Source organism: Ambystoma mexicanum, chromosome 9 (assembly GCF_040938575.1).
Source record: "Ambystoma mexicanum isolate Mex_15411 chromosome 9, UKY_AmexF1_1, whole genome shotgun sequence".
Classification (NCBI taxonomy): domain Eukaryota; kingdom Metazoa; phylum Chordata; class Amphibia; order Caudata; family Ambystomatidae; genus Ambystoma; species Ambystoma mexicanum.
The window spans coordinates 674,838,604-674,864,187 of NC_090931.1; the positions used below are offsets into that span (position 1 = coordinate 674,838,604).

The window sequence follows — 25,584 nt, forward strand, 5'->3', positions numbered from 1 at the left end:
ACATATAATGGAATTATATACTCTGAGTCAGGTATTGTTATTTATAGCCAAATATGTGAAATACTGAGGAATTGTTGGGGATGGGAGGATCTAGATTCGAATATAATGAAAATTAATTGTTTGTTTGATTGTTAGCAATGCATTCACATTTTGAAAAGCAATAAAAATATTGGGGAAAAAAATGGTCATAATCAGTGTTGAGTTTATTCAGGTTAGCTGGAGAGCCTAGAATCAAGAGCTCGGTGTTATCGTTTTCAGGCATAGGCCATGGGTGGCCATCCATGCCTGAATGATTAGGTACATGTTGTTCACTAGCTGTACGTCGGTGTCATAATTACCCGTGAGAGGGAGGAGGATCTGGGTGTCATCTGCATAGTTAGTGTAGGTGACACACAGGTGATCCAGATCATCGAATAAGGGCTTACTGAAAATATTGTACATGGTCGGTGACACGCAGGAGCCTTGAGGGACTCCGCATGTTATGGGGATTGGGTCAGCTGCTGCCGACGGTGAGAAGACTCTCATGGTCCTATTGTTTAGAAAAGATTGGATCCATGTAATTGCATTCTGGGAGAAGTGATCTGCTGTGGAGAGGTGATTGCATAGTACTTTGTGGTCGACCAAATCGAATGCGGCCGATAGGTCCAACAGTAGTAGCAGTGCAATTTTCCCTTTATCTTTGAGTTCGTCAATCTGGATTTTTAAGTCAGTCAGAGCCGTTTCGGTACTGTGTTGAGGTCTAAAGCCAGATAATAGATCTAGATGTACTTTTGCATATAATGAGGCCAAAAATATGCTTTATTAGGTTGGCCAGCAGGACTTTGCCAACCAGTACAACTCCCAGGTCACAGCATTATAGCTTGAGAAACGCACACATGTTTTTTGTCATGTAACCTTTCCCGTACAATGCAACTTTGATTTATGGCATGATGATGCTTATTCTTTGGACCTACATTTGGGAATCTACTGCTTTTATTGGCACTGCTCGACAATTGTTTAGTGAAGATTCAAGTGAAAGGTACATTGCAACCACCCTAGCACTTTTGGTGTGGTGGATGGCAACATCTTTAGTCATTGCTGCTCCAAGTCCTTTATTAGTTTGACCTACCTTCATATTTGTATTACTAGCTGATTGACCGCAGTGCTTTAACCTATTTGTTGTCTCTTCATCTTTGAACCTACTGGCACCGCTCTACAATTGTGCAGTCAATCTTTGGGTGAAAGGTACTTCTTAATTACCCTAACTCTTATGGTGTGGTGAATGGTGACATCTGTTACACATATTCTGTTTAAGATTTCCCTTTATTTCATGGGTGAAATCGGGCAGTACCTATATGGTTTGCAATTCCTCACTCAAAGGTTGTGCCCTATATTTTAGAAACACATTGGCATGGTTCAGAATCTTATTGTTTTCTTTCTCTCTGTTTATGGTTATTGTAAATTTAGGATCTTCAGATTGTGTCTTATAGCTAGCTGCTAATATGTTTTTATTTTCTCTTATTACTTTCAGATATTTAGAAGGTGTTTCGCTGGTGATGGGGAATTGATGCCCCGAAACACATAGGATCTTAAAACAGCATTACGCTCATTTTATTGCCACACATGTTGTTTGATTTGATAACATTATTGTTCTTGATTCTGTTATATTGTATTTAAAAAATGAAGAATAGCCATGGTGTCTACATGGCTCTGATTTGTTGTATGTAAAACATTTTGAGATCTATACATTTATTTTGGTCACCTGCTCTCAGGATCTTGGGCCCTGTAAGAAACGTTTTGTGCTTACCTTATTCTTTAGCTTCTATTAAATCAAGATTCTTTTTGACTAGTAACTCATTCAGCTTGATGTTGTTCATTCAACTTTCTTTGTTTATTATAAAGTGTTATTTAAAACATATGAGGTAACTTACTGGAACCTTTTGGTCCATATTTGTGAAGAGTGCAGTTTGCGCTCAGAGCAGGTTCTGCCCAGACATTTGTTGTTTCACTTGTAATCTCACTGCTGTTTCCTTCTTATCCTACAGGAAATTTGTGGAACGAGAGTTATTTCCACCTGACAATGTACCTGAAAGGCACAACCTCTCCTTCTTCCCAACAGTGAATGATATAAAGAACCACATTCACCAGGTGCAGAGTGCCCTGAAGAATGGGGAGCTGGTCTATGACTGTGAAACTATTCCAGCAGCGGTATGGCTTAATTCCCTCACTGACTGCCATGTTAAATGTTTTTGCTACGTGTATTCCTCCAATCTCCAAACTTCTTTCTCTCCAACCTCCAAGTCTCTCCCACAGTGCACCCCAATACACCCCTAGCTAACCAATCTTCACCAAACCCCTTCCTTCAGCTCCTTTTCCTATGCTCCAAACTGCTAAGCCAAACTAAGCCAAACAGGCTGCTTTCTTTAGGGAGGGTGCTTAGAATAACAAGTTGCAGCAGTGCAGTGTGGGCTGAGCTAGTCTGGGATTGGGGAATGCGCCTGAGATCTAGTTGGTTGAGAGGGGTAGGACCTAAGGTTTCTTTAAGCCATTCTGCCATTTTAGATTGCATACTTTCCTTGAATGTGTGGGCATGCACTCACCCTAACCACTGGAGGTTTTCTGACATGCCCTGAAGTGTATCATAACTCTCTGGTTCCTCAGCATGTGATCCAATGTTCAGGAAACCCCTCAATATGCCAGGACTTACCAGCCTGCGTTTGTAGCAGGGAAATTGAGCTTTGGTATTTTCCATGTTGCACGCAAGCTGGAAGGCTTTGTCTGTCTGTAGAGTCTGTTGCCCAGTGACAGCCTAAAACATCCCCCGACTGTGGTTTGCTTTACCAGCTATCTGCGAGAGTTTAGCATATTCTGCAAGGCTCCTGAATTGGAATCAGAGGTTCATTTGGCAGTAGTGCTGAGGGGAACAATGGCCCACATAAGTTCTAGGGGAAATATGTAGAATGAATCTTCATTCCCATAAAGAGAGAAACTTTAATTTCTGCACAGGTTAATTGGGGCTAGCTAATGGGTCGAATTGCCTCACCAGAATTAATATTACAATAGTCCCAAGGGATTCAAATGTGTTCCTCTCTCACAGTTAATCAATAGAGGTGGTGGGGTGGAACTGTGAGGGCCTTGATGACTGACCCCTTGCGTCTCTTATTGCCTTCGCTTACCATAGATGTGAAGGGAACGTAGGTATGAGCACTCCTATGCCTCCCCCTGCCTTATTGCAGGGACCCAGTTGGGGTGGTCTGGGAATACCACCTCCACACCCATCTACTTCCTCTGGGTCCACCATTTATTAGCTTGAGGGGGTCGGGGGGGATCTTGCCATCTTCGACCATCCCACTGTTGCTCCCCAAAGCCAGGCAGGGAATTTCATCGCATATGTAAGTATTTCATCACATATGAGTCGGGACCCAGACCACGGTTTTGGCAACAGCCCTGTGCTCACAGGCGGCCCTAAACACGCAAAAACATTCTATAGTTGGGAAGCCCTAGAATTGCACATGTAAACATATCAAACACAATTCACGGACAACACATAGCCCACAATAGTGATTTCTCCTTCGTATCAATGCCAATGTGCATATGCCTAGGGTGGTCTTCACTTCCTCTTCACCATTCCTTTCCCTTTTTGTGTACCCCCCACATTTACTGCTTTTACACAGCCATCCTGGCACTGGTGTTCCAGATTACTTGGCATTTGCAGGGGCACCTACAAACACAACGTAATCTGACAATATCCTCCTCCACACTTCAAGTGTTTCCAATGAACATATCAGGGCCATCACATAATTATTACCATCTTGTTCGTCTCTTGCCTTTTCCATCTTCTCTCTACTTACTCACTATTGCCTTATTAACCTATTTTACCACACCACAAACTACAATCTGGTTAACTTTGGGCAGGGGCCCAATTCCCCCAATTCATCCGACATGGTTGGCATTAGTGCTGTACAACCAAAAAAGTGATGGGTGGAAGTTTTTGATTACACCTGAACCACTGGCAATGCTCTGGAGCAACCTTCCACAACACCGCTTTTTTAGCCCGTCTGTGCCATTGCAAAAGGGGTCCAGCCTATGCAAATCAGTCAGGTGCTGCCACCAATGGTAGCATCCCAGCCCGAACTGCTAGGACAGGTCATCTCTGCACAGAAACACCAGCAACCCCAGACATGTTTTAGCCTTGTTGGGCCTCCTCAGTGAGGTGCAGCTTGGTTCCCTGTGGTGCAGCGAGCAAAGGGCACATGTCTAGGCATACCCTCTCTCACATAGGGAGACAAGCTACAACCAAAATAGTGATGGGTGGCAGGTTTTTAATAAATCTGAACCACTGGCAATGCTCTGGGCAACCTTCCCCGACATCGGTTTTTAGCCTCTCTGCACCATTGCAAAAGGGGTCCAGCCATATGCAAATCAGTCAGGTACTGCCACCAATGGAAGCAGCCCAGCCCAAACTGCTAGGCCAGGTCCCCTCTACATAGAAACACAAGCAACCCCATACATTATCCAGAGCAATGCCTGAGGTTAATCTTAATTCAAAACCTTCCAGCTATCACCTCTTTCGCTTTGCTCTGGTCACCCCGAGTGGAACGGGTATGCCCAGACGTGGGTCCTGTGCCTGCTGGGACCAAAGCTACTCCTCACTGATGAGGCCCATCGAAGCTGAAACGTGTTTGCGCGGAAGGAATGTGACCAAGCAGTTCTGGCTGATCTGCCCCTTTTGGGGTGGGACCATGCCTGCTTTGCATATTGTCTTTCCCCTTTTGTAATGGCTTGGCAGGCAAAGAACGATGGTCTGGAGGGTTGCCCAGAGCAATGCCAGAGGTTAAGATTAATTAATTAATTAATTTATTTATATTTATACAGCGCACAAGCAGCCCGCGGGCATTGAGGCGCTGTTACTTGCGAGAAACTTAGTTACACAGGTACAGGCATAGTGGCGGTCGTTGATACATTATGAATACTACAGAATATCATGCTGGTGTTGAGACATTACAGTTGGTCATTGTGTTACAACTTATGCATTGGGTCATGTGGTGAGTATTCATGATAATGTGCGGGGCCTTATAATTCCAAACCTTCCAGCCATCACCTCTTTTGTTTTGCATTAGTGCTGTTAGACCACCACAGTGGTTATTGGCACAGGATACATGCTTCATAACTTATCATAACAATGATACAAAAACTCCTTTACTGGATAGGAGAGATGATATATTATCCCACAAACCCACACAGAGTAGCTTCACGAGACCAATAACAGTGCCGCTTTGCATCAAATAGAGAGTCATTTTAGAATGTGCTCCCAGAACATGCGGATGGTGCACACCCAGTGCTGCAGTACACAACTGAATATCTATGTGGATTCTAGTCGTGACGTAAAGTAAACCTGCTTGCCGCTTACTGCGGAGCCTCCATAGGGCACAGGCAATTGCCAAATGAGATGGACTGAAAGAAAACACACTGTCCTAATCCTGAGCACCTGTGCCTCAAGGCATTTAACCCTAAAGGCAGTAGGCCAAACACTTGATCTAGCACATGCACATTTCAAACAGAGACAAAGTGACACACACCATCCCATGCCTGTGCGTACATGATTCAGAGTCTGAAGACTGCAAGCAAAAGACCGACTTTGCGGAAAGAAACCTGTGAAGGCCGCCCCCCACCATGTCGGTCTTATGCCTGCCCCCTCTTCTGTGCTTTACGGGGTTTGGTGGTCCCCCTCTCACTGTGTGGCCACTCCGGTACACTTCCCCAGCCTCCGCTGCTGCATCTTCTGTCCTCTTTCCAGTCCGCTTCCCCAAACCAGACGTACTGTGCGTCGTGCAATGTGACGCAACCTTTTGTTTTTACGGAAGGGGGACTAGCGCCCGCAATCGGAGTACACAGCCCTATTTATTCTACGTAGAGTATGCATTAAAGCACAATATGGCTTGCTATGAGCACCCTGTAAGCAGCACAGTCAAGTAAGTCACCAGCTTTCCTCTTTCCCTCATGGTAATCTATCATTCTATGAGTACATTGAGAGTTGGTCAAATACCCTGACCATCAGTTCTCCACCCTCGCCATGGGCTATGCTCAATCTACCCCTGATGCATCCCAACTCTTGAAGGGCCATACTAATGTTGAGTCCCAGTCCCGATTGACGGACCCCTTACTAAAAACACCTGCTTCTTCAGCATTCCCCTTCCCTCTTCTCACAGTGCCAGAAGCTTGGCAGGAAAAGTGTCAAAATGTGTTTTCGCCATAGACCATAACACATTTCAATATGCACACACCTTCACATTTACGTAATGTCAGAGGTTCAGCCCCCTATCCCTGCCTACAGGGATGAATGCTACAAGGCAGCCATTTCAAATGACCAATGAAATTGACACCTGCGAATTATGGTGGGGTGGGGTCAGCGGTGGTCACGCGGCCGGCCTTCCTGGTGCTGTGGGTCCCAGCACCATGCTGGTGTTCCATGGTCACCCGGACCTATATGTAGCTGCAGGGCACGGCCCTGTGAGGCTGTGGGGACACAGCCTGGTTGTCGGAGCACCTGGGATGCCAGTAACATCCTGGATGGTGGGTGCCTGGGTGGGACCCAGCGCACCAGGCTGGTCTGGGGGACCCAGACCAGCAGGGACCTGCAGGGCTGTGGTCACACGGCATGGGGCCTGCAGGCCACGGCCACAGGACCATGATCACATGGTGTAGGCCTGCAGGCCCAGAATGAGCGAGGAGAAAACAGGAGTTCCATATTTGGAGTCTGCAACCTTTCTGCTGCATGTGCCTGCAGGTGCTCCTTTTATTAGGTTGGGCCATGTCACAGTCATGGCCCATTTTAAAAGGGCAATTCACATAGGAGGGTCACACATCACACTCCTCCTTTTTCATAACGAACAAAATTCGTTATGAAACTGAGACATACATGATTCTCCCTCCCCCCGTTACAGAACAACAAGACTTATCACTTGGGAACTGTGGGGTAGACAGTTAGTAGGATATGCCACTGACACATACATAACTACTTCGATAGTTAGAGACATAACACATACTCACACACTCTAAACATACTCAGCGGGTGACAGTCGTGGTTGATGAACCATCGGTGGAATGGTGGCAGTACTACCACATTTTACAAGACCCTTTATTAACCTGGGGTATGAACTGTAACCACTGAATGACGCCATGGTTAGGTGCTGGCACCATATAGAGCACACCTGCAAGAGTATGCAGTAATAAAATTGCGACAAAAAAGTGCGGCAAAAATGCTGTGGTTTGACCCGGTAAAGGTGTACCCCATTATACCATTTAAGGGGAGCGGGGGTTGCGGGAGGTGTCCCCCGCTCCCCTTAAATGGTATAATGGGTTTTGGGGGTGGCGAGGGTGTCACACGCATCCTTTACGTGGATTGCGGCGGCAAAACCATTGCCTTTTTGCCGCGATTTTTTGTGTAAACGGCCATTTTTGCTGCGATTTTAACACATGGAAGCCTACAAACTGCGGGATCACAGCTTCACATAACTGTTCTTTACTGATACCACTTTAAGCATGTAGCTAATATGCAGGCTCACAGCATCAAAACACATCTTTACTGAGTCTTCCCTAAGCAATTGCAGGTCTGCAGGAAACCAGTTCACTTTCCATCAGTGTCCGTTCAGGATAGTCACTTCCACGGGTCCAGGTCCATTGATGCTACAGTTCAAAGGCCAGCAAAGCTTCACCTGGCGGGCACCAGCGGCCACATCGGCTTAATCCCTTGAGATTGGGGCAGGCAGCGAGACGCGGGTAGCAGGACATCCAGGCTGCGGCACGTTCATGCTCAGTCAGTCCCTTTTGATGTCGGGGCAGGACAGTGAGACGCGGGTAGCGAGGTGTCTAGGCTGCGCCACATGATGTTGACAGGGCAAGGGCTGACAGGATATAACTCAACCCCCTTTTCCGGCCATGCTCCCCCAGTCAGGAGTGTCCCTTTGGTACAGGGGCACAGGAGGGTGCAGAAGCACTCGAGGAGCTGCAACTCTTACCCAAACTCTTGCCTGTTGCACCGCTTCTTGGTGGTGGGTGTCAGGGCCGCATGTGTTGGTTGCCCAGACAGAAGTTGTTGGCTCAGCTCAGGGGGCTGGCAGGTATCGCACCCGGGCCCAAATTGGCCTGGTCCTTAGATGGTATGGCAGACAGGGTGACATTAATGGCTGGCAGTCAGGTGAGCTACTTGCTCTTCCTGGAGCAGCACCAGCCACACATTTTCCACCTGTTTTTCCAGGGGTTGGCATTCCTCATCCCTGGCCCGGATGCAGGGGTAGCACAAGGATGGTATGGCAGGCAGGGTGACTTTAGTGGCACGGTGGCGAGGCCACTTGTAGGGCAGGCAGGGTGGCTTTAGTGGCAGGCAGTCCGGGCCACTAGCTGCCTGATCTTGCAGTGTGTTGTGGCGAAACACACGGGATCTCCTTTGTGCAAGGGGCTTATTTACCACATCCCCAACACCGGAGCACATTTGTTTTCTTCTGCTCCGACGTGGAGCATAATGCATTTCACCATCACTTGGCACCAGGCTCTTCAGAGGGCCGTATTCATCTTGTTAAATGCGCTCTGACATGGAGCACAGCAAAAACAACCACTGCCTCCTTGCCCGGATACACAAAGAGAGTGCCTGCATGGAGCGTTAAGATTTACATTTTGCTCCGACATGGAGCACATCACTATTCACCGCTGGTGTCCCCAGGTTCCTTTTGATCTATGCTCCAGCACGGCGCGTGTTACCAATTCACTGCCAGCTGGCCGCGGGATCTTTATTCTGCAGGGCCTCTCCTCTGCATTTCTAGTGCGTTCATGGAGCGCATCTCTGTCCTCGCGGTCGGCAGCCCAGGATCTTCTGAGGGCCTTGTACTCTGTCCTGCTCCGACCCAGAGCTCTTTCTTTTGAGCACCGGTTGGGCCCTACATCTTTCCTTGGCTCTTGCAGCACTGCCAGACACCTGCAGTCAGTGCCTCCCACACGGGGTGGGGGCGGGCACTCACCTCCTTTTCTTGCCAGCGATGCCACTTCTTGATGTACACACTCACTGCCAGTGGGGGCCCGGGATTACTCTGCGGCATCCGACGCGGCACAATGGTTGGCCGCCACGCCTCCGGCTTGCACAGGGGGCAAACAAGCACTTTCATTTGCTTGTCGGGCCGGCACACAATTCTTTATTCTTCTGGCAGCGGATGCCACAGGGGTGTTGGCGGTCTCCGGATGCCGCCGTCCGTGAGCCCCCCACCCCCCGTGACACAGAGACACGGAGACAGCGTTGTTACCAGTGTGGGCTTCCCGGTGAATGTGATGTCACCGGGAACGCCCTGTTTATTTAACAGCGCACGCGACGGAGTGAACGTCACCCCGTCGCGTGCGTACCCTTAAAGGGCCAACGCCACACTCCTCCTTTTCCATAACAACAAATTGGAAACAGGAGGGACTAACTATCACACATTTATAAAGCACACAACTCGGTCAATTCCAAAACCCCCATTTATTCACAGCCACCCTGGATCCCCCGCGGGTACCTGTCACGGCCTGACCATTAGCCCCCGGTCAGCCTCCTGAGCTCAGTCCGTCACATAGTCTGTAAGACGGGCAGGTTTCCCAAGCCCTGTTCTCAGGGGGTACCTCCTGCCACCGTCCCTGGCCGGTGTCTCTTGGCCGGGTCTGCCTTGAGCCGGAGAGTCCGCGGCAGGGCTGTCACCCCCACCTTCATCCAAGGCACCCTCACCCTCTCGGTTGTCGGGGCTGTCCACTCTCTGGTCGCCGATTCTCCTGAAGAATGAAGCATTCCTTGTTACAGACGACGTCCCATCAGAAGCTGTTACCATAGAACCCTTGACCGCCACAACATCTAAAGGAGCGGGTTCATACGTGAGGGACAACTTTCCATGTGGGTGACGATTCCTCACCAACACCTCGTCTCCCAGCGCGATGTGTGGGGGCCTTAGGCCCCTCCGGATGTTTTCCATCTGCGTCCTGACTCGTCTGTCCTCCTCGACCTGTTCATTGTCAATGACGGCAGGGTCCCTGTCCCCAACCTCCGGTATCACGTCTCTCGGACATCTCTGAAAGAGAGCCTCTGCCGGGGCCACACCCGTTGATGAGTGAGGTGTGGTCCGATAGCCCCGCAGGAAGACGTACAGGGCCCTCTGCAAACACTCGCCCTTTCCATGGGCAATCCGAAACACTTTGTTGAGGGTGCGCATCATGCGCTCTGCCTCCCCGTTGGCCCGGGGCCACAGTGGGGTTACCCGCCGGTGTTGAATGCCATACTCCTTCATGAGCTCGGCAAAACTCTCGCCTTGGAACGGTGCCCCGTTGTCGGAGCATAGCACAGAGGGCAGGCCATGGGTGGCGAAAATCTTCTCCAGCGCCACCACCACGTTCTCAAATGCGACAGACTCTATGAACTCGACCTCCGGGTATCGAGACCACTCGTCCACCACAACTAGGAAGTGAGTGCCTCTCGACGTGGACCCGGAGTCTGCGTGCACCACTTCCCATGGCCGGGTGCCTCTGGGCATCGCTTCAATAGATGGTTCCCGCTGGGCCGGTGCCGCAGCCTGGCACCACACGCACGACGCCACAAATGTTTCCACCTTCCGCTCGAGTTCCGGGAACCACACCTTCTGGCGGAGGCGAGCTTTGGTTTTGGGCGCCCCTTGGTGACCCTGGTGCGCCAACGCGATGACCTGTGACACTTTGGCCTGGGGCACCACGATCCTCTCACCCCTCAGTAGCAGCCCCGACTCTGAGAATGTCAGTTCTTCTCTCACTCTCCATAACTGCTCAAGGGCCACTCTGGCTTCACATGTCCTGCGTTCCACGGTCTCCAGTACCGTCTTCCAGGTACCCCTCTGCATGGCTTCCTTCAGGATGGCAAAACATTCGTCGCCTTTGGACGCAACCTCGAGTTCTTCCACCTGCATGGAGTTTGGGGTGGCCGTCTCCACTACCAGACGGACATGTTCATCGGCCTCTTCCGCTGATGCAGACTCCTGCGAGTCCCTTCTTGGGTGACGGGATAGGTAATCTGCCGCGTTGTTAGCCCCTGGACGATATGTTAACGACACCCCATACTCGAGCAGGGCGAGCATCCAGCGCTCTATTCTCACTGGTGGACGGGATGATGAGCCCGCCATGATCGGCAGCAACGGCTTGTGGTCCGTGACCACAGTCACGGGGCGCACCAGAATGTAGAGGCGAAAATGTCTGCAACCCCACAGCACCGCCAGGGCTTCCCTCTCGATCTGGGAGTACCTTTGCTCGGTGTCGGAGAGCGCCTTACTGGCGTATGCTATGGGTCGGACTTCTTGGTCATTCCCCACTTGTGTAAGCACTGCCCCCAGTCCATATGGGCTGGCGTCCACCACGATCTCTGTCCGCAGACTCGGATCGAAGAACGCCATGGTGTCGTCCGCCGCCAAGGCGCCTCTGATGTCGTCGAATGCCGCCTGCTCAAGGGGGCCCCAGTGCCAGGTGGTGTCCTTCTTTGTGAGCGATCTCAACGGCTCTGAGCGGGACGCCAGGTTCCTGATGAAACGGCCACAGTAAGTGACCATGCCCAAGAAGCTCCTCACCTCTGCAACATTCTCAGGCGGACGCGCCTCACTTTGCGGGGGTCCGGCGACACCCCATCCGCCTTAAACACGAACCCAACCCAAGGGGGTTGCAGGCTGGCTCTCCCGCTGGCCGCATGAGCAGCCTCCTTGCAGAAGGCCGCGGTCAGGGAGGATCCACCATGATGCGGCAAAGGCTGCCCCTTCTCTTTCCACTGGGGGGGTCAGCACAACTCTCTCCCCAGGCAGGAGGTCCCTTTCTTCTTGCGGCTGCGTTCGCTCCACATCTTTTCCACCCACGGTGGCAGATGCCGCAGGGGCCGCAGGCGGACCACCACCCTGGCCGCACGAGCTCCCTCTCGTCAGAGGGCCTCGGCCAGGGATGATCGGCCGGCGGGGTGCCAGGTATGGCATCCACCCTCTTCCAGGGCGGTGGATGCTTCTCCTCCTTCTTCCAATGAAGAGAAGGAAAGAAAATGAGGGACAGCAGTGGAGCGGGGCACACCGCGGGGTTCCACTCCCTTGTTGCCATTACTGTGGGGCCTGCGGCGGTCACCATGCTGGTGTGGCGGGGTCACCCAGACTTATAGGTGTTGCAAGGCAGGGCCCTGTGAGGCTGTGGTGCCAGAGCACCTGGGATGCTGGTAACATCCTGGATGGTGGGTGCCAGGGCACCAGGATGGTCAGGGGGGCCCAAACCAGCAGGGACCTGCAGGGCAGTGGTCACACTGCGTTGGGCCTGCAGGCCAGCATCACAGGACCATAATCACACGGTGTAGGCCTGAAGGCCCAGATTGAGAGAGGAGACAACAGGAGCTCCATACATGGAGTCTGCAGCCGTTCTGCTGCACGTGCCTGCAGGGGCTCCTTTTATTAGCTTGGGCCATACCATCTTAAAAGGACAATACACGTGGGAGGGACACACATTGCAGGATTGATGTCACTGTCAGACAGGCATAAGGAAGAGCATAACCCTCTGGATGTCGAGAACTGCAGCCCCAAAGTAAAAATATCATTAAAGACTGACCCACAAATGATGCTATTCATAGCAATCATTACAGTTTTAAATGAAGTTTCAGAAATCTGGGACTTCCTTAACATTAAATTCAAGGCATAGGCATCCAGTTGCAACTAACGCGAGCACAGTGCATGCGTGTTAATACACGTTTTCATATTTTCCACTATCCATACCAAAGTGTGCCTTCCACTTGGTGCTGCTAAAGTGATATATTTGAGCCAAAAGCTAAACAAATAAGAATACAGTGTTTGATCCCTACTTAAAAATCTTTTCCTGCCCCTGTGAATTCAGTGTGAAAAAAAATGCATAATTGCATTGCTTTTCAGTGCCTTCATTGGCTCTTCATGTACTCTATTTTGTTTTGTTTAGGTCAAAGCAGGGATACGTTTTGAATTAAAATATTGACTACTTTACTGCTCCAGGAGTGGTTTTGCACACTTTAAAGTAGTATATGTTGCACTACTACTGTAGAGATGTATATATGAATTATATACATAGACCTACATTGTTTCACTTGAGCACGTAAGAAGCATCTCGGCATAACACCATTTCATAGGAAATAGTTAATCAAATTGTTAAGGCACTATTTAAGCATTGACGACCAAGGGCCAGGACATTGCAGGCCGATAGGTATACCATGGAGGTCGGTTACCTCGTTCCTCTAGTTGCTCAGGGAACACCCGCCTCACTTACAATATCCTAATAGTGTACAGTAGGGGGTACTTTGCCCCATATCGAATATTATTGATTTATTTTGCAATGATATTCATTCCTGTTTTTGGCGCCCCATTTGCTCTTTGCACTTATCAAACTATACTTAAAGGGGAAATAGTTTTTTTCTGACTGTGGTATGTGGTCATACTCCGAGGTATCTTTGGAATAGTGTAAGGAAAAGCATGGGCACCAGCAAAGTACACTAAAATGAACAAGTTATTTATGGTAATTGTCTGTACTATCACAAATGTTCTTATCTTGCATTGCAGTTGCAGTGGCAAACAGACAATGAAAATGTTCTCAAGGAGACAGTGACTGTGACATTTGCAGCTCCACCCTCAGATGGTAAGTTTAGGAGTGGCCAAAGAAAGATATCAAAATGCTACCCTTTTCAATGGTACATTTACATTGCTCCCCTTTTCATCAGCATTGCATTAATCACTCTTCAGGCGTGCATTGATATTGCTGTTTATTTTATAAGCTTAATTCCTGAGAAAGATTTCAAATCCTGTTTTGGATGCCACGGGTGGTAATCCCATTCTTTGTTGGTTTATTAATTTCCTTTTTACTGGTGTGTCCAACCCATGTGCCACGTTACCACTCCCTCACCCTACCATTTAATCCTCTGCTCTATACCCCCAGTCTAAGGTACTGTTTAAGGAAATGCCAGCATCTGCATTTTTACAACTGGCCTTTTTAGACCCCTGGCATAGGACAACAGTTGTAGAAGTACATAACAACATTCTGAAAAGGAGAGTGCGATGATAGCCCAAGATGATGCGTGCTTGTATATATAAAGCCATTGTTGTCTGTTCTGTGGTGTATGCCTACGTGTGCTTCTTTTGAGGCAGGGCAAGCAATGTGCCTGGAATTATCTCCAGCATTTCAGTCATGTCATTGCACCAAGTATGGTTTGTGCTGTTTTCATAATCATTGTAGGTGCCTGTGTCTTCATAGCAGTGTGATGTGTCAGGCCCAGATTGGTATGCCAGGGAAGAAGGCTTAGCGTTGCGGTGTGGGGCTTCAGTGTTGTTTTTCATGGATGTAAGGTCCTTTGGGCCCTGAGTAAAGCTTGGATAGAGAACGTTTTGAGCGTTATCCTGGTCCAGGATGCCTGCCATTAAGGTAAATTGCTATGAATTTCTATTACATGTTTCCCCAATGAAATATGCCCTGTTTGCTTAAGCCCTATGTCCGTTATATTTATTGGCTGACCATTTAACCCTTTCGCTACAGGGACATGAGGATATTATGCCATACAGAAATATTTGAGTGCAGAATGTTGTTTTTGCCGATGCATCTTTTTCTGATTTGTATTACATGTGCCTTAATCTGTGCATCCTGCTAAACTGTACATCATTGTCCTGGGGAATGCCATGCAGGCTATGGAGATGTTACTGTCACGATTTCCCTTGGCGATGACCAGAACCCTCAGAAGTATTGGACGTTGTGCTCACCCTCCCCAAAGGAACTAGCCCAGCAGGCTATTATACAATCTGTGTGGCCAGGTCCCTCAGGCAGTAGTGCTACTGGACACATCCCCTTTGGAACCAGTGGAAATAATATCAAAGGAGCTGCTGAGATGAGAAAATTATAATATGAGATAAGACAATCCCAATATCCTCAAAGGGAAACACTAGTGTCAGTACAGTTTTCAGACAATGTCTAGGAACTCCAGTGACTGATCCTGATGTCTTATCTAAATAACCCTAAACCTAAATACCTATGAAGCAGAAAGAAGAATGTGTAAACATAAGAATACACGTGTCCCTGTGTTACGCTCACCTGGTTCCCGCAGGGGCGTTGAACGGGACTGAACAGCAGTGGTCTCCACCAGCATGACTCATAGGGCGGAGATGGCTGACTGGACTGGCCCTCCTACTTTGGTTGCTTGACCCGTAAAAGTAGTTTCCTTAGTGCTTGAAATGATGAGCTCTCCATCCTGCGCTGATTGCAGGGGCGCGAAGAATGCCAGTTACTCCACTGGATCGAAGGAACAGGGTGAGTTCCAGATGAAATAGGGCTCTGGGGAATGTGGCGTGGAGCCGTAATTATATAGTCTTTACAGTTCCAATGTCTGCTATTCACTCATTTCCCTTTTCCTTTATTTATCTTGCAGCTTGGTCCAAAAGGAATTCTCCTGATTGGCAGCAGGTCGCGCTAAGGTAAGAGTCTGTATTACCCAGCACTGTCCAGTAGAAAATAATGATGCTAAATGTCTCTAACCAAGTGCTTTTGTCCTTTTACAGGTGCAGCGTAAGAAGATGCTGGATGCCTATGAATTATATCTCGGGCGGTAAATCAAGTAAGTACCTGGCAGTAACCAAGATTGTCTGTTTGCTCTCGGCTCCCCCTGTTTTTTCTTGTCTCCCTCTAGGTGCCGAGAATGCAGCTACGAAGAGATGTAAGCTGCGCCGGATCGTGTAGATGCTGTGAAGACTGGTAAGTATGGCGCGGCGCAGCTGCTAGCGGTGCAACGCGTTTTTTTCAAAGTCTTTTTCCTTGTGCAGGGATGCAGTGGATTCTGGAGCCGATGAAGATTAGAAGGTAGGTTCTTGCTCTAACCTTTTCTTCTTCTTCCCTTCTTCCCAGGATGCGGTCTGGATTCGGAGCGGGCGTGGCAGGTAACAGGATGCTGGCTGTAGGCACGGTGAGCGTTACACTGCTGAATAATGCGAAGCGTGTTCTGCTCTTCGGGCGTGGTTTAAATAGCTTCCAAAGTAGTCCCAGGTAAATAGTTACAAGCACCACACCCAAGTAAAAAATAGTCCCTGAAGAAAAGTAGTCCTTCCCTGGCCTCACAAAGGCCAATGCTTGAGTTCCTTGCGGCATGGTCTGCATGAGGTAAGTTTGACTGTATGAGCCTGGCGTCTACGGCGCCAGCACTGATCCCATATATGAGCCTGGCGCCTACGCGCCAGGACTGAATCCATAGAGCCCCTTACCGGGGCTTGGTGGGTTCCAATAAGGGGCTGGATGTCTGCCCTCTGCACTGATGGGCTTGATCCGGAAGTCCGGGGGTAGGCATCAGGACAGCACTCCCCCTCAACCCACCCCCCAAGGACCCTCCTAAGGTTGTCCTTCTCTCTAGTCCTGGCTTATCTGGGAAATTCCGATGGAATTTCTTCACCAACCGGGGTGCATGAACGTGATCGCTAGGCTCCCATGACCTTTCTTGTGGCCCGTAACCCTTCCAGTCGACTTAGTAAAAAAAGTCTTGATTTGACCATTTTAGAGTCCAGAATGTCTTTAACTTCAAATTTGGGTTCCCCGTCTATTAAGATGGGGCCTGGTGGTTTGGCTAGTCGTGTTCCAGGTTGTACTGGTTTCAGGAGTGAAACATGAAAGACGGGGTGAATACGCATAGTTGGAGGTAAGTTCAACTTAACGGCCACTGAGTTGATAATGGCTTTAATAGTATAAGGTCCCAAGTATCTAGGGTTAAAGGTCCGAGTTCCCTTTAAAGGTATGTGTTTTGTAGCCAACCAAATTTGGTCTCCAATCTGATAATGTGGGGCTTCACTTCTATGTTGATCTGCAGTTTTCTTGTATCTTTCTTTAGCTTGTCTCAAATGTTCTGTTTGCTCTTTCAAGGGCTTGTGTAATAGCAGCGTGTAGATGATTCACTGCGAGCATTTCTAATTGTTGAGGTGAGTAAAGTTCGGAGGTCCGAGGGTGACGCCCATATATGGTATAAAAGGGACTTTGTCCGGTTCCTGAATGCAAAGAGTTGTTATATGCATATTCAGCTATCCATAATATTTCCTTCCAGTTGTTTTCGGTTTGATGTAACATACAACGTAGGTATTGTTCAAGAGTTTGGTTGGTCCTCTCCGTCTGACCATCGGTCTGGGGATGATGGCTGGTTGACAGCCTCACGTCGATTTGAGCCAATTAACAGCATTTTCTCCAGAACTGTGAAATAAACTGCCTACTTCGATCGGAGACCAATACAGAAGGAAATCCGTGTATTCGAACTATATTTTCAAGAAATTCCTTGGCCAAGGTCGAGGCTGTAGGTAGCCCTTTCAGAGGAATAAAATGAGCCATCTTGGATAAAAGGTCCACTATGACGAGGATGGTGTTAAATCCATTACACGGAGGGAGATCAGTGATAAAGTCTAAAGATAAGGTGTGCCATGGTGTGGGTGAAATGTCCAAAGGTTGTAACAGGCCAGCTGGTTTCTTCTTCAAGGTATTGTTTTGGGCGCAAATACCACAGGACATCACAAATGTTTTCACGTCTTTTCGCCAGGTTGGCCATCAAAGTTGTCTTTTAATCTTGGCTTCTGTCTTTGCGATTCCAGGGTGTCCTTCAATAAGAGCATCATGGTAACTGGAAAGAACTAATTCTTGTAATTCTTTGTTTGGTAGAAATAGACGACCTTGATAGTACGGTAGATGATCGTTAACTGAATAATCTTGGCCTTTGTTTGACCAGTCCTGTAAGGCTGCCTGATCGAAAAGTTGTTGGACCTTTAAATGGATGTCTTCCAAGGTTTGTAGAGTTGTTATGCCCAGGATTCTTTTCTCCGAAATTATAGGCACTGGTTCAGGATTGGAATATGCTTCTCCCATTCCAATACAAGATAAAGCATCTGCTTTACCATTTTTACAACTAGGTCGATAAGTAATCACAAAGTCAAATTCCGCAAAGAATAAGGCCCATCTAAGTTGACGTGAAGATTGGGCTCTGGCTGTCTTTAAATATTGCTAATTTCTGTGATCGGTGATTACAGTGATGGTATGCCTAGCACCGAGAAGATATTGCCGCCAGGCCTTGAATGCAGACTTGATAGCCAATAGTTCTTTGTCGGTAACTGCATAGTTTACTTCGGGTGCTGAACATTTTCTTGACCAGAATGCTACTGGATGAAGTTGGCCAGTTTCAGGATCCCTCTGGGAAAGAACAGCCCCATGGCTAAACTGGACGCATCTGTTTCAACAACGTATGGAAGCTCGGGACGTGGGTGCCTTAAAACAGGTGCAGACGTGAATTTTTGTTTTAGATCAGGAATGCCCTTTCTGCTTCTTCTGTCCATGAAAAGTGTTTGTTCTTTTGCAAGAGTGCTGTGATGGGATGTACAATATGTGAGAAGTCAGAGATAAATCTGCGGTAGAAATGAGCAAATCCAAGCATGCTTTGTACTTCTTTAACCGAGGTGGATGAAGGCCACTTAAGGTTGGCGTCCACCTTTCGAGAGTCCATTCGAACTCCATTTGGGGTCAGGATAAATCCAAGGAATTCCACTTCTGTATAGTGAAACGTTCATTTTTCCAATTTCGCATATAGCTTATGCTGGTGTAGTTTTTCAAGGACTGCACGAACGTGCTTAACATGGTCTGATTCAGAGGAAGAGTACACTAGGATGTCATCTATATAAACAACGACGCAGATGTCAATGAGTTCTCGAAGGACATCGTTCATAAAATACTGGAAGGCTGCCGGTGCATTGCACAGCCCGAAAGGCATCACTTGATACTTGAACAATCCGTTCTTGGTGCAAAAGGCGGTCTTCCATTCATCGCCTTTTCTTACACGCACCAAGTGATTTGCCCCTCGGAGGTCTAACTTAGTATAGATACGAGCATCCTTTACTTGGTCCAGTAGTTCCGGGATAAGAGGCAGCGGGTATCGGTTTTTTACCGTAATTTGGTTTAAAGCGCGATAATCTATACACGTTCTAAGGTCACCTTCTTTTTTTGGCACGAAGAATAATGCTGAGGCTGCTGGGGACTTGGATGGGCGAATAAAACCATTGGCAAGATATTGATCCAAATATTGTCGAAGGTGAAGGTTTTCGGGCTCTGTAAGGGCGTAAATTCTACTGCATGGAACTTGGGCACCGGGTATGAGATAGATCTGACAATCGTATGATCTGTGAGGTGGTAGCGTATTTGCTTGATCCTTCTGAAAAACATCCTGAAAGTCTAGGTATTCCTGAGGTAACTGAGTAGTTGAATTCGTGACTGAGGCTAGGCTTTTGTTCAAAGTTTTTTTTGGATAACAAGTGTGCACACAATCCAGGAAGGTCATTCTCTTTTCTCGCCATTCAATACAAGGAGTATGCGTTTCCAACCATGGCATTCCCAGAATTATTTGGAACGGTGGGGCCTTGATTAAGTCAAACACAATACTTTCTCGATGCCCATCTTGACCCGACAGCGTCATCTCTGTAGTGGAATGAGTTACTGGTCCAGAGGCAATTTCAGTTCCATCGACAGTTGTGATGACCTCTGTTGGGATCTTTTTGCAAAGAGGTAGGTTCATTCTTGAGGCCAATTCGTGGTCCATATAGTTTCCTATGGCTCCGCTATCAATGTATGCTCTTACTGCGTGCATACGAGATGGCTGCCTAGGATCAATAAGGACCATTGGTATAATGAGATGCGAGGTCTGAGCGTCCTTCTTCATGCTGGGCAAGCGGACCTCTACGCTTGTCGGGCGTGGTCATTTCCCGAGTCAGACTCCATGAGGCTTTTGTCAGCAGCTCCTACCACCTTCTTGGATGGTTTTACTGGGCAATCCCGTAGGAAGTGTCCCGAAGATCCACAGTACAGGCACAGTTGTATCTGCCATCTCCTTTCTCTTTCCTTTTGAGTCAGAAGTCCCTTAACCCTCCCGATCTGCATAGGTTCTGATGCATCTGTTTCCTTGGGGGTAACATTATCCTTGGGCTTAACAAATACCCGATTCTCAAATTTAGCTCGATCAGTCTTTCTATTCTGAAGTCTGTGATCTAACTGGACCACCAGATCTATATATTCAGAGCACTCCTGAGGTGGATTCACCACTTGTGCTAAAACGTCTTTGAGCTCACCTCGAAGTCCTCGATGAAATAACGTAATCTGCTTTGCCTCTGGCCATCCGGTTTCCACCACCAACCTATTGAAGGTTGCGATGTAGGTCAACAGATCCTGGTTACCCTGACGTAGGGACAAAAGTTTTGTTATCCAGGGCTTGTCCTTGTGAGTGTCGGGCAAACAGTCTTTCCAGGCTTAATTGAAAACCCTGGAAATCCCGAAGAAGAGGGTCATCCTGATTGACTAGTGGAATTGACCAATCTGCTGCACTACCGCTGAGATAAGATAAAACAAAGGCTACCTTTGCTTGGTCATTCGAAAGGCTCCAGGTCTACATAGAAAATGCAAGCGGCACTGGTTCATAAACACAGCAAACCTTTTTGGGTCCCCTGCAAAGCGTTCAGGTGGTGCTAAGGGAATTTTTCCTGGTAAAAGTACTTGCACAGGGTTACTTGTTTGAGCGTGAGTTGGGGTACCCCCGAGTCCAGGTAGGGGTGTTTGCCCAGCTTGGTTTTGCAATAGTTGCCTAGCAAGATCGTCAGTGCGTTCCTTAGACACAATCAGCTCTCTCCGGAGAGCATTGGTTTCTTGGCGGGCGGAATGCACTTCGGCCCGGAGTTCTCCCAGTAACTGGGCTAGTTGGTCAGTTTCTGAGGTCTCCATAACGCCCAGGTGGGAATTTGGATTGAGGCTTCGCGTTCTGTTATGCTCACCTGGTTCCCGCAGGGGCGTTGAACGGGACTGAACAGCAGTGGTCTCCACCAGCGTGACTCGTAGGGCGGAGATGGCTGACTGGACTGGCCCTCCTAGTTTTGTCTGCTTGACCCGTAAAAGTAGTTTCCCTAGTGCTTGAAATGATGAGCTCTCCATCCTGCGCTGATTGCAGGGGTGCGTAGAATGCCAGTTACTCCACTGGATCGAAGCAATAGGGTGAGTTCCAGACGAAATAGGGCTCTGGGGAATGTGGCGTGGAGCCGTAATTATATAGTCTTAGAGTTACAATGTCTGCTATTCACTCATTTCCCTTTTCCTTTATTTATCTTGCAGCTTGGTCCAAAAGGAATTCTCCTGATTGGCTGCAGGTCGCGCTAAGGTAAGAGTCTGTATTACCCAGCACTGTCCGGTAGAAAATAATGATGCTAAATGTCTCTAACCAAGTGCTTTTGTCCTTTTACAGGTGCGGCGTAAGAAGATGCTGGATGCCGAAGAATTATACCTCGGGCGGCAAATCAAGTAAGTGCCTGGCGATAACCAAGATTGTCTGTTTGCTCTCGGCTCACCTTGTTTTTTCTTGTCTTCCTCTAGGTGCAGAGAATGCAGCTACGAAGAGATCTAAGCTGCGCCGGATCGTGTAGATGCTGTGAAGACTGGTAAGTATGGCGCGGCGCAGCTGCTAGCGGGGCAACGCGTTTTTTTCAAAGTCTTTTTCCTTGTGCAGGGATGCAGTGGATTCTGGAGCCGATGAAGATAAGAAGGTAGGTTCTTGCTCTAGCCTTTTCTTCTTCTTCCCTTCTTCCCAGGATGCGGTCTGAATTCGGAGCGGGCGTGGCAGGTAACAGGATGCTGACTGTAGGCATGGTGAGCGTTACGCTGCTGAATGCAGAATAATGCGAAGCGTGTTCTGCTCTTCGGGCGTGGTTTAAATAGCTTCCAAAGTAGTCCCAGGTAAATAGTTCCAAGCACCACACCCAAGTAAAAAATAGTCCCTGAAGAAAAGTAGTCCTTCCGTGGCCTCACAAAGGCAAATGCTTGAGTTCCTTGCAGCATGGTCTGCATGAGGTAAGTTTGACTGTATGAGCCTGGCGCCTATGGCGCCAGGACTGAATCCATAGAGCCCCTAACCCAGGCTTTGTGAGTTCCAATAAGGGGCTGGATGTCTGCCCTCTGGACTGATGGGCTTGATCCGGGGGTAGGCATCATGACACCCTGGCAATGTGGAATAACTCAGTTCCGAGAGACCGGTCTCCTGAATAAGTGAGCCTTTTATGCACCTTGACCGGGAAGCCGGAAAAAAGGAAAGGACTTAATACTGCGTGACGTGACGCGTCACGCCAGGATGAAAACGTGAACATAACTGGCACTGCAGCGTCAGGAATTACCAGACGCCACTGTAACGCGTACCGTGGTCGGCCTGGATTCCAACGCGGACATGGGCATCCAATGCCCCTGAGGGCTGGCTGCGCCTGCATCTCCTTAACGGGATGCGCAGGTAACCTTGACGGTAGTCGCTGCAGCGGCCGCCTACTGGGATGCGCAGGTAATTGTGACGGCGGCCACTCCGGGGACCGTCGGTTCCTAACAGCATTCCACCTCCCAAGATCTCTCCCCACGGAAGAAGAGGAGCGGGTTTGGAAGGATACCTGTCATGGAATCATTTAGTCAACCGAGGTGCCATAACATTATGGTGAGATACCCAATTCAACACCTCTTCCAATGAACCAGGTATTGAAGCGTCCAAACCTGGTAACTTGAGTTCACAATGTACTGCACTTTGTACAAGTCTTGGGGCCCTACTGCAGGAAGTGATGAAGATAAGTCTCAGGGGTATTTGTGAGATTGAACTGCCATTTTCAGAAGGGATATGTGGAAAACAGGATCTATCTTGTAGTGGGAGGGTAGGTCCAGCTCCATAGCCACTGGATTAAAATACAGTAAATGGAAAAAAGACCAATGTATCGTGGCTTGAATTTCTTGGAACATGCAGGGAGTCTAATGTGCACATTGGATAATCATACGTGATCACCCTTCATATACACAGGTGTTGGTAGTCACTTTTTATTGGTGTAACTCTGTGCCTTTTCCTAAGCAAAAAACAAATGCTTTTTGCTGTTCCAGATTCCTGTGGAAATACATTGTACCTGTTCCTTGACAGAAAGCACCTTAAAATTGAAGATCGCCACCATAGGAAATCCATGAGGATGGTAACCATAAAAGGCATGGAATGGGGTGTCATGTAATGATACATGGTATGAATCATTGTAGGCAACCTCGGGCAGGGGAAGAATGTCCGTCCACCCTTCTTCATTTTCCATGACATAACATCTCAGGTATTGCCCAAGGATTTGATTGGCTCTCTCGCATTGCCCATCCGTCTGCGGATGGTAGGTAGAGAAAAGCGATGTTGAATACCAGGTCTCTTGCAGACCTCCTTCCAAAAGGTTGAAATGAATTATGACCCCCAGTCCATGATCAGGACTCTGAGTATACCATGAAAACTATGGAGGGTGGATTTACCAGCAACAGCTTTTTTTTAAGGCAATAAAATTAGCATTTTCGTAAATGAACCGACAACCGTCAGGATGGCTGGGGAGATCTGTGATAGTCAAGGGAACACATGTGCCAAGGACCCAGAGGAATGGGACGAGGACATAACAACCCTTAGGGTCGTTTTCCCATGGTTTTGGCACACCCACATATTCTGAATCCTTTTACATAGTTGATGGTGTCCTTTCTCAAAATGTCCCACCAAGCAAATCTTTGAACCTTTTCCAGGTTCTTTCTTACTCCGAAATGACCAGAACTTGGTAGGTCATGACACCATGACAATAGGATTGCCTGACTAACTTGTGTAGGTAACCACAACCTATTCTTGTGAAACAATATGCCCCGATTCTCTACATTGTTATCTTTATGAAGGAATTAGTCTTTATCTAGACTAGCAAATTCCTTCCAGAGGTCATCTTCATTTTTTTTGTTTAAATTTGTTTATTGGTTTAATAACATGAGGTAACACAAAACTGATATCATTAGAGATTGGTCAAGCATATCAAGGTAATAACCACAACCCTACCCCACCCTCCTCCCACCCCCGAGACCACGCTAGTTCACTGTTCCTCTCTAGTCCGTGCCCGTGTCTGGGCAACCCTCTCCACTCCGCTCGGTATCATCCACCTCAGGGTGGAGCAAGGGCACCGTCAGGGCCACCCAACGGTGTAGTTCCTCGCTGGAATCTAGTCTTTGCACATGGATAGCCGTTTCCCATGCCGCGGTTTCAGCTGTAATCCACCTCGTGAGGTCTCCCCACCATAGGGGCATATGTGGACCTCTGGGGCTTTTCCATTCCATGGCAATAAGTCTTTTGGCCGTTATGTATATAAGATCTGTGAGCTTGGTTAGGGGTTTGTTGTTCCTGTTTCGCCTAGATCTGCCCAGGATACAGGCCGTAGGCTCGTCCACCTCAACTTCGATGTCTGCGCCGGCAACTCTGTCCTTCACTTGTGACCAGAACTCTCTAATCACTGGGCAGCCCCAGAACATGTGAGTCATTCCTGCCCTGGGTTCACTGCATTTGGGGCATAATTGGGTTCCGGCACCTGTGAATCTGGATATGGCTTCAGGTGTGAGGTACGCTCTATTGGTGATGTAGAGCTGGATGAGCTGCAAGCGGGCGTTTCTGGAAACTTTCTTATGGTAGTGGGTTATGTCACCCCAATCTTTGTCTTCAAAAACAAGGCCCAGTTCAGTTTCCCACTTACTCCGGCATTTAAGGTCTCCCCTGGTCGTACCCCACAATAGGGCCTCGTAGATTTGTGATGTTTCATGGCCCCCCTCAGCAGAGTTCAGTATCGTTTCAATGCATTCATTTTCCTCAGTCAGGTCGGCAGTGACCGGCCATCTCTTGTTCAAGGCCTGTACGACCACCCTGTGCAACAGGAACTGTCCTGCCGGAAGGCCAGTGGCCTCACAGAGTTCCGAGAATGTTAAGATTTCCTGTTCTTGAATCAAGTCCCCAAGTGTGGCCACCCCGAGGGGCTCCCATCGTGTGCGTGTTTCCAGTTGCCCCCAAGAGTGATTAGCCATAAGTGCTGCAATGGGGATCTGTGGGGGGGGGCGTGGCCTGACGCGCATGGAGTGAGGACGGTGCTTCCTTGAGCCCCGCCCGGCCGCGCAGTCAGATCCTGTTTTTTGGGCGTTACGAGCGTAGCTGCACCACCCACTCTATGGTGCAGTTACACATAAAGCGATTATCTGTGTATCGCATCTTTTTCTGACAAAAATCGGAGACCGGGCACTTGCTGAGTCGATCCGGCCCGGCTCCCCCTGCCACCCGAGGGAGGCTCCCAAGATGGCGGATGCATTGCGCCGATGACTCCGGAGCGATCAGAGAGGCCGGGATCCAACAGCACCTCCGCCCGGCTGATCATGCGCTCCTCTTGCTGACCGCCGCTGCCCAGGGATGCACGCCGTTCCTCGGAGCGGACTCACGAGGTCCAACGAAACTTCTGCTGGGACCGAAGGACAACATCGCGGAAGCTCCCACCTCGCGCATTAGACGACTCGGACGCCCAGAGTCGGTGCTCCCGTGCCTGACAGTGCTGGCGTGCGACTAGCACTACTAGCGCGAAGCAGACACTACCGGCTCCACAGACCCTGGGGACCACTTGCCGAAGCCCCGGCCTGGGGCACATCCGACTCACACTTCACCAGCCAGGGAGCACGGCCGCCCACTCACATGGACTTCTTCACCGCGACCTGTGGTTCTCTACACGGGAT

The 25,584-nt window shown here is 48.8% G+C and overlaps 1 protein-coding gene across 1 annotated transcript in view; it reads left to right on the top strand.

Annotated features, from left to right (window-relative positions):
- Positions 1–25,584, top strand: part of CARF (calcium responsive transcription factor) — a 1,085,705-nt gene that overhangs the window by 879,195 nt on the left and 180,926 nt on the right. The window contains exons 11-12 of the mRNA XM_069615518.1: positions 2,025–2,187; positions 13,557–13,632. Coding sequence (XP_069471619.1) covers positions 2,025–2,187; positions 13,557–13,632 — 239 coding nt within the window. The remainder of the gene's footprint in view (positions 1–2,024; positions 2,188–13,556; positions 13,633–25,584) is intronic.